We start from the raw sequence: 9,924 nt of genomic DNA on the forward strand, positions 1-9,924 counted from the left end.
ATTTCCAGAAGAATTTATTTGGGCATATGGTTCCAGAAAGTAAGATTCCTTCATGGCAGAAAGGCACAGCAGCAAGCAGCATGTTGGTTAGAACACAAACTCAGAGCTCATACCTTGATTTGCAAGCAGGAGGCAGAGACCTCAAAGTGGTACAAGTCTTTTCCTAAAAGCCTGCCTCTGGTGACATGCTTTCCCCAACGATGCCATGTCTCCTAAGCAGCCCACAACTGGTGCCAGCAACTGGGGGCCAAGTATTCAAATGCTGAAAACTATGTAGGATATCCCTTTCAAACCATTGCATTGCAGTTTCAGAGGACCAAGAGTTTGGTTCTCAGCACCCAGAGCCGGTGGCTCACAACCGGCTGTTAACTCCAGTTGGGACACACACACACACACACACACACACACACACACACACACACACAAATAAAACAAATGGAAATAAATGTGTCAAGGTGCACGGTTGATTAAGCCATGACCACTGAGGGGTGCTAATCAGCACTCATGAATGACAAGAGATGAACAAATAACACAGGTGAGCCTTTGTGTAACTGCCAGGACCCTTGGAGGGGCAGAAGCCACCAACAGGTCATAAAGCTCAGTAGGTGGGGAAAGCAGAGCTTCTGCAGGGCTCCATACCATGCACCCCATCCCACAGCCCAGGGACCATTTTTGTAGAACCCTAGATTAGATTCATGTACTCAGCTCCAGGACAACTAACATTGTGGCCTGTGCATATGACCCAAGCAATTGAGAAGCTGAGGCAGAAAGATGGCTAAATGTTAGACTAGCTTGGGCTTCACAATGGAGAGATGGCACAGTGGTTAAGAGCACTGACTACTCTTCCAGAGGTCTTGAGTTCAAATTGCCACATGGTGGCTGTCTTAGTCAGGGTTTTTATTCCTGCACAAACATCATGACCAAGAAGCAAGTTGGGGAGGAAAGGGTTTATTCAGCTTACACTTCCATACCGAATGCTGTTCATCACCAAGGAAGTCAGGACTGGAATGCAAGCAGGTCAGGAAGCAGGAGCTGATGCAGAGGCCATGGAGGGATATTCTTTACTGGCTTGCTTCCCCTGGCTTGCTCAGCCTGCTTTCTTATAGAACCCAAGACTACCAGGCCAGAGATGGTTCCACTCACAAGGGGCCTTTCCCCCTTGATCACTAGTTGAGAAAATGCCTTACAGTTGGATCTCATGAAGGCATTTCCTCAACTGAAGCTCCTTTCTCTGTGATAACTCCAGCTGTGTCAAGCTGACACAAAACTAGCCAGTACAGTGGCTCACAACCATCTGTAATGAGAGAAGATGCCCTCTACTGGTATGTCTGAAAACAGCTACAGTGTACTTACATATATAATAAATAAATTTTTAAAATAAATTTAAAAAGAAAGAAAAAAACAAAAAAACCCCAACAAACATAAGGTTTTTAAAAAATGAGAAAAAAAAAGAAAGCACAAGGTATATGCTTCAGAAGCCCTGGCCCAGCACGGGTCAGGCAGTGGATGACTCTCATTATTAGGAAAAACGAAAACAAACAAACAAAAAAAAAAACCACTTTTTTTGTTTTGTCTTTTTGAGAGGGCTATCACTAGCCCTGACTGGTTTCAAACTCAGTATGTAGATGAAGGTGACCAAGCTTCTAATGCTACTTCTGGGATTACAAGCCTGTGTGATCTCCTGTCAATCTATGAGATAAGACACTATTCATCAATATATGGAAAAACTACCTCTATTTTAGTCCTGTACATTCCAGTTATGAAGATGTGGCTGATACACTTGAGAAAAACTTACCATGTGACCCAGCAAACAGATGAGAACCCAATGTCCCCTTGCCAGCTCTGTGGGATCTTCAGCCAGTGGGTTAGTTACTCACCCAGGAGAGGAGGCCAACGACCCATGGGGACCCAATGAGGAGACTGCAAAAGACTTCTATGAAAACAGTAACTTTATTAACACAGAAGCATGCACAGGGCACGAACTGAGCAAGTAGCACAAAGCAGTCAACTCTGAATCCAGGACTCACAGCCCCTCAGAAAAAGCCAAGTGCAGAACACGGGGTCAACCAACGTGACTTGGTGTCATACTTCTAGTGTCGCCACCTACAACTAGGGCAGAACTGGGGAAGGACCAGTGACCCATCCCCCATAAGACTTGATACACAAGTCTTTGCCCTGCACATGAAGCTGAGTCTAACCTTCCGAACACTGAACTGTCAACTAGGGACGATGAACCCAGCTTCCCTGAGGCCCCAACCCCAGGCTGATCCACAACCTCCCCTTAATATGATGGACATCCTTCAGGACCTGTGGCTGAGAGGCAACCTCTGGCTCTTCAGTCCCGGGGGGAGGGGGACCTGGGGGTGGTACAAGCACCAGTCCCTCAATTGTGTGGATCAGGGGAGGGGGAACGGAAGCAGGGCAACTCCCTCAGAGATACAACTTCTACCACAAGGAGCCTCTCCCCTGGCTCCCTGCTCCAGGACTCTGGGGTGCTATTGTGCCAGGGCAAATACGAATGCACCTTGAAGCCTCCCTTTTGTAGGCTGCAGTCAGCAGGCACCAGCTCCATCCCCAGCTCTGAGGACTCCAGGACGCTTAGCTTCCAGCGGTGCAGGTCTTGCTGTTCAGGTGCATTCTGCAGCTGGGCCACTCTCACGTCACCAGGGTCCAGCAACACCTGCCAGCGCTGGACACGGGTTCTCACGGCCCAACAGGGAGTCATTGACAGCATGTAGCAAATGGCGTCAAAGCCACCCAGAAGGAAAACGAACTTCAGGCCTACCAACCATGCTTCTGCTTCCAACGGGTCCATGGGCCAGGTGGGGCTCAACTCCAACAATACAGGTTGCCCAGGAGATGGGCTTACATTGAAAATCTCCCACCAGGACAAAGGAGGGATGAGCCAGTGGGAGCAGGGTGAAAGCCCATCAAATCTCCAGGGAAGGGCCTGGGTCCACTCAGCATCCTCAGGACCCAGATCCAGGGGTACAGCTTCCTGAGGCCCCAGCTCAGTGGGCACAGGCTGGGGTCCCTGAGCCCCAGAGCCTGCAGAGACAGAGATGCCATGTGGCAGATGACCTTGGCCCTCTCCCCCACTAAGCCCGGGCCATTCCTCGGGCTCAGACGATGCCTCTGAGAGTTCCATGGGCTCAGCATCCCACACTCCTTCTTCCCAGTCTCCCATCTCCAGCATGTTCTTAACGACGAGGAAAGCTGCCTTGAAGCAAGCAAAGCAGATCTTCATCTGTTCCCCATGGACAAGATGGTACAGCCACGCCCCATAGAGGCAGGACATGCCCTTGGCCCCATGGCGAACGCTGACTGGGGGACACATGGTCAAGAAGTCTGTCTGCAGCTAAGCGGACACACAGAGGAAGACTTGCTCGATGGTCTCAGTAGGACCATAGAGGCTAGAAATAGGTGGAAAAGGTGAGAATGAGAGAAACGGGAGAAAACAGGGCACAGTAGGAGGTCTAGGGGCTTTGGGGCTGCAGGATACGGGGCAGTGGTACGAGAACTGGGTGAGAATTAAATGAATACCTCTCTGGAGAAGTAGACAGGCTTGAGCTTCCAGAAACTTCTTCAGCTTCACACTTGCTCCAATGTCTGGAGAGCTTGAAAGGCAGAGGAAATGAGGTTTGCCTCCCCCCACCCCAGCCCCCGGGCTGCTGCAGGGCCCCCCTTGAGGAGAGGGTGTTGGAGCTCTGGCCCCCGGGGCTCCCTGCTCACTCTGGACAGGCTGGGGTGACATCAGAGTTGTCCTCAGGGCTCAAGGCCCCGACCTCACACTTGCACCCGGCTACCAACCAAAGAGGCCGGGAAGCCTACGTCAGGAGTATCTCCTCTCTGCCCACCGTGCTCACCCGGCCCAGCCCTCGGCCCAGTCCCTTTCCATCCTTACCTCCCTGACTGAGCGCCCAGGTGCCAGCTAAGGGACTCCAAAGCCAGGCTCTCCTCACTGAGCACTGAACACCGAGCGAGGACCAACAAGGCCTTATAAAGGGTCAACGGCCATGATGCTCCAGCTCATTTACATATCTCCCATGAGGCCCCAAAGCAGCAGGAAGCGAAGGCGCTGAGTCACTCTGGCCCCCAAGGTGCACATGAGGCCTGGCGCCCCCTACAGCGCGCATGCGCTGCTCCCCTGCGGACACCTGAGCACCCTGTGTGCTTCCTGTGTGCTCTAGCGGTGCCCGATGTCCCCATCCCTGTGCCTTCGAGGGACTCGAAGGCCTGGGTTCAGAGCTGGGCCCGCAGCACATCTTGTTTGGAAAAGTCGATTCCTTCTTCCCTGTCTCTTTAGTAAAAAGTTCTTTAACACTTGGGAAACTGCTCGCTCAGTTCTCAACTGCAGGCTAAGCACAGTTGCCCCTCTCTGGGTCTTTTTGTTCTCAGACTCTTTAAAGAAATTCTTTGTAGAGTTTATCCTTAGAGGAGTCTGGGACTCAGAGGAAAAACCAAGCATAAGATACAAGGTTTCCAGCAGCCTCTGGAGCTCAACCTTGACCACACAGAGGTTTATTTGTTAAAATCTGCCGCAGTCCACTCTGGACACCCCACAGGGGTGGACACTGGTGTAGTGACGTTCCTCTGTCATCACAGGGCCAGTTTCACTTCAGTAATACTCCATTAAAAGAATAAATCCCTTTATCCACTCACTTCTTGTAGAAGATCTGGTTGCTTTCTGGGGTTTGGTAATTTGGTATTTTAAAAAGCTATTACCAGTTTTGCATTGGTCTTCTAAACTTAAGCTTTTGTCTCCTTTGAATACACCCAGAGAAGCACAAAAGCCACGTTGTGAGCTAGTTGTAGTGTGTGAGAGCTGGCACAGTTTTCCAAAAGCTCTTCCTTCAGGACCAAGTGGAGTCTGAAGCCACATGAGCTTGCAAGTCCTGGAAAATGGCAGTTGTGCCCAAAACAATGAGAAGTAAATGGCCATTCGCGCGAAAAACTGATCTATCACAGTCGGAGACTGAAAGAATCCAAGCTTGAGTGAAGAGTTGCATCACGCTGGGCTACCCTCTCGCTTCAACCTCTTTTTTTTTGTCTGAAAGGGAGCAGGGTTCCTGAGGAATCTTTTTAAAAAGATACTAGAGCGTGAGTTCCAAGACAGCCAGTGCCACACAGCACTGTCTTAAAAAAACAAAAATAAACAAACAAATAAATATTGCCAGATCACAGTTAGAAATGTACGTCCCATGACTAAGCAATCAAATATATGAGCCTATGGTGGCCATTCTTATTCAAAAATGTCTTGTACTGGAGAAGTGGCTCACAACAGGCTTAAGTTCTAGCCCCAGGGGGTCGGATATCCTCTTCTAGCTACTTCACCTATACACACATGGCACACTCATACCCCCCCCCACACACACAAATACAAATAAAAATAAAACTTAAAAAAAAAGAATTATTGGGATTTGTACTGGCTGGCTTTGTGTGTCAACTTGACACAGCTGGAGTTATCACAGAGAAAGGAGCTTCAGTTGAGGAAATGCCTCCATGAGATCTAGCTGTAAGGCATTTTCTCAATTAGTGATCAAGGGGGAAAGGCCCCTTGTGGGTGGGACCATCCCTGGGCTGGTAGTCTTGGGTTCTATAAGAAAGCAGGCTGAGCAAGCCAGGGGAAGCAAGCCAGTAAAGAATATTCCTCCATGGCCTCTGCATCAGCTCCTGCTTCCTGACCTGCTTGAGTTCCAGTCCTGACTTCCTTGGTGATGAACAGCATTCAGTATGGAAGTGTAAGCCGAATAAACCCTTTCCTCCCCAACTTGCTTCTTGGTCATGATGTTTTGTCCAGTAATAGAAACCCTGACTAAGACAGGATTTGAGAGATGGTTCAGTGGTTAAGAGCACTGTTTTTCCAAGGGACCTGGGTTCAAGTCCCAGCAACCACATGGCAGCTCACAGCTAACCTTAGCTTCAGGATCTGACACCCTCACATAGACACACACACATAGACAAATAAGCAGGCAAAACACTAATGCACATAAATAATAATAAAATAAATAAAATTTTAAAAATACAAAAGAATTGTCTTTGGAGCTTCACATTGGGCACTAAACTGTTAGTGTAAAAAACACAGCTCTCAAAAGAAGCAAGAGGGGCTGGAAAGATGGCTTATCAGTTAAGAGCACTGACTGCTCCTCCAGAGGTCATGAGTTCAAATCCCATGGTGGCTCACAACCATCTGAAATGAGATCTGATGCTCTCTTCTGGGGCGTCTGAAGACAGAAACAGTATACTTATATATAATAAAATAAATAGGCTGGAGCAAGCGGGGCCGGAGTGAGCTGGAGGGGGAGAAAAAAAGAGACAGGAGATAAGTTTATTCGGAGGCTATATAAGAGTGTCTATGGCCCTAAAACATATATACCCAGTATTCCATGGTCCAAAGTGGGGAAATCCCAGCTGTATGTCTCAGGTGCTAACTGCTGACATTCTAAACTCCAGGGAGTTAATGGGCCTTGTAGAAGGATCAGTGTAGTTCTGGAAACATTACACAAAACAAAATCCTTTCCAAGACACATTCTCTCTATGTATCCTTGGCTAGCCTGGAATTCTCTATGTAAAGCCAGGCTGGCCTCGAACTCACAGTGATCCTCCTGCCTCTGCCTCCACACTGATGTTTATTTTATTTTTATTGTTACTTGTGTGTGTGTGGGGGGGGGGGGGGAGACATGGTTTCTCTGTGTAGCCCTGGCTGTCTTGGAACTCACTCTGTAGACCAGGCTAGCTTCCACCTCAGAGATCCTCCTGCCTCTGCCTCCCAAGTGCTGAGATTAAAGGTGAGTGCTACCACAGCTTGGCTCTGATGTTTGTGTGTTTGTTTGTTTACACTGTAGCTGTCTTCAGACACACCAGAAGAGGGCATCTGATCCCATTCGAGATGGTTGTGATCGTGTGGTTGGTGGGAGTTGAACTCAGGACCTCTGGAAGAGCAGCCAGTGCTCTTGACCCTGAAGCCATCTCTCCAGCCCTTTGATGTTTATTTTTAGTACAGGATATCTTAGTTTCATTTTCTGTTGCTATGTTCTACCCTGACAGAAGTGACATAAGGAAAGAATGGCTTATTTTAGCTCACAATTTAAATGACAGTCCATCGGGGTGGAGAGGTCAAGGCAGCTAGAGCCTGAAGTATTTGGTTAAATATAACATCTGCAGTCAGAAAACAGCTATTAAACCATGCTGGTCTCAGCTTGCTTTCTCCACATCAGTTTAGGTTTGTTTATTATTAAATTTAATTCATTATGTATGATAGAGTGTCCTTGTTGTAAAAAATAAAATTCTTAGGAAGTAATAACTGGCTGCTCAAACCACTATCAGCCTTTCTCGGTGGCGTAGACATTAGGAGGAGAAACTTCAGGCTTGCATGGAGTCCCAGAATTTATATTTAACTTCTCGTTCTCCAAAACTCCTATAAAAAGTCCAAGTATCCCCTTCCCCTTTCACAGGCACCCCTTTCCTGCTGCAGAGTGTCAGCCCCTCACCGTCTGAAATAAACAGTCTCACCAGCTGGAGTCAGGCTGGCTTTTTTTTTTCTGCCTCTGTCTTCTTAACGCTCCTTCCGAAATCTACCTGGGCGTGTAAGAGATGTGCATATTCTTTGGGGTTCATGTGGAGATTAGAGGACAATCTCTGGGAGTCAGTTCTCTCCTCCCACCACATAGAATCCCAGAATTGAACTCAAGTTGTCAGACTGAGCAACCATTTTAGTCTACAGAGTCATCACTTGCTTTCTGACTATATGTGTGTGTGTGTGTGTGTGTGTGTGTGTGTGTGTGTGTATTGCAGGAGGTACCCTGAAAGGGAGTGATTCCACCCACAGTTATGGTGGATCTTCCCATACCTATCAATGCAGCAATAAAATCCCTCACAGCAGCCTAACTTTCAGATAAAGACTCTAAATTCCGACAAAATGACAATAGACAGTAACCACACAGAGTCTTATCTAATGCAGACTGGGCTAAAACAGTAGAGAGATATGAATGTCCTTGACGTCTGATCATCCTCCCTTCAGCTTCCACAATGTCAGGATTATAGGCCTGTGTCACCACACACCTAACCTTTTTGGTCTTTTGTTAGTTGCTGTGTAGTCTACTCATTCCTAAATATTTTTGTTGGCTTGCTTCTTGTCTTAGTCTGCTTGGATGGTGTTAGCAAATAGCACAGCTGGGCTGATTAAATGACAGCAGTGGATTTTCTCATATCTCTTTAAGATGGAATTCCAAGGTCAGGGAGCTGTGAGACAGAGCAGAGGGACCCACTTTCCCTCTGGAGCAAGATTAAACACTACCAAATATTAGTAAATACTTAAGTGTTGTTAGCTGCTTTTAGACTTCTTCTCTGAAGAGCTTTTCTTAATTCTTCATAAACATTCTTCATTTTAAGTGCTTTCTGGGAGAACAGGGGAGGCATTTGATGCGGCCTTTCTTTTGCCTGTCAGGCTGGAGGAAGGACCTATCAGCCAGGCTATATCTTGTTTATTTTATTTTTTTTCTGTTTGAAGAGGCCTTACTATTTTTCCCAGGCAGTCCTCAGACTTGAAGTGATCCTCCTGTCTCAGCCTCCCAAATACTGAAACTGCAGTACTGCTGGCGGGGCTTAACTGTCTTCCTGCAAGCCTAACTGCTAAGAAACAGACCAGTGGCTTCAGAAGACCACTACACTGACAACTAAAGACATACTCCAGCCTTGGCTACCCCAAACAGCCTATACCAGTCAAAGAAAGCTACATTACATCTAGACAAGTCTTGGTAACTGTGCTGGCTAGTTTTGTATCAACTTGACACAGCTGGAGTTATCACAGAAAAAGGAGCTTCAGTTGAGGAAATGCCTCCATGAGATCCAACTGTAAGGCATTTTCTCAATTAGTGATCAAGGGGGAAAGGCCCCTTGTGGGTGGGACCATCTCTGGGCTGGTAGTCTTAGTTCTATAAGAGAGCAGGCTGAGCAAGCCAGGGGAGGCAAGCCAGTAAGAAACATCCCTCCATGGCCTCTGCATCAGCTCCTGCTTCCTGACCTGCTTGAGTTCCAGTCCTGACTTCCTTTGGTGATGAACAGCAATGTGGAAGTGTAAGCCAAATAAACCCTTTCCTCCCCAACTTGCTTCTTGGTCATGATGTTTGTGCAGGAATAGAAACCCTGACTAAGACAGTAACCTCTCCGTGATTATGTAGCCATTTTCAATCAGAAAAGGAGACATTTCTTCTTGTGGCCCCAGATAAGGCCTGGGATTGGCTAAACCACAGTCCCTTATTTAACAACCCCCACCACACTTCTTCTGGCTGTAAAACCAGGTTGTCTATTCACTTTTTCCGTCAGCCAAAAAAGACATCTGTGCTGTGCCTGGTGTTCCAGCACAAGACCCAGGAAAACGTCTTCTCTTGGTCTAGAGAGACGGCTCAGTGGGTAAGAGTGCTTTTTGAACAAGGATGAGGGCCTGTGCTTGGAACACCATGTGCTGGCTAGTTTTGTGCCAGCTATGCAAGATATAGTTATCTAAGAGGAGGAAACCTGAATGGTGAAAATGTCTCCAAAAAATTAGGCTGTAGGCAAGCCCATAGACCATTTTCTTAATAAGCAAATGTTGTAGGAGGGCCCACCCCATTATAGGTGGGGTCACTGACAAGGTGGTATTTGTCGGAGGAACTGCGGTGGTTGAGGGCTTTCCAGGGCTTGAGGGAAGGAATCAATTGAAGCCGAATCAGAAGTAAAAAGGTAGGTTTACTGGGAGGCAGCTTTCAGATGAGTTCACTGATCTCAGTCATGGAGCTGGCAGAGCTGAGAGTTCTACATCTTGATCAGAATTCAGCCAGAAGGAGGCCATCTTCCACAGGCAGCCAGGAAGAGGGTCTCTTCAGCACTAGGTAGAGCTTGAGTACTAGGAGACCTCAAAGCCCACCTACACAGTGACATACTTCC

The 9,924-nt window shown here is 47.6% G+C and overlaps 1 protein-coding gene across 1 annotated transcript; it reads right to left on the minus strand.

The window, feature by feature from the left end:
- Nucleotides 1–1,931: 1,931 nt before the first annotated feature.
- Tex19.2 (testis expressed gene 19.2) lies at nt 1,932–4,394 on the minus strand. Its single transcript, NM_027622.3, has 3 exons — nt 3,905–4,394; nt 3,544–3,617; nt 1,932–3,413 (listed from the first exon to the last, which is right to left on the minus strand). The coding sequence occupies exon 3, from the start codon at nt 3,335–3,337 to the stop codon at nt 2,384–2,386; it is 954 nt and encodes a 317-aa protein (NP_081898.1). The 5' UTR covers nt 3,338–3,413; nt 3,544–3,617; nt 3,905–4,394; the 3' UTR covers nt 1,932–2,383.
- Between the last annotated feature and the right edge of the window lie 5,530 nt (nt 4,395–9,924).

Source organism: Mus musculus, chromosome 11, assembly GCF_000001635.26.
Source record: "Mus musculus strain C57BL/6J chromosome 11, GRCm38.p6 C57BL/6J".
Classification (NCBI taxonomy): Eukaryota; Metazoa; Chordata; class Mammalia; order Rodentia; family Muridae; genus Mus; species Mus musculus.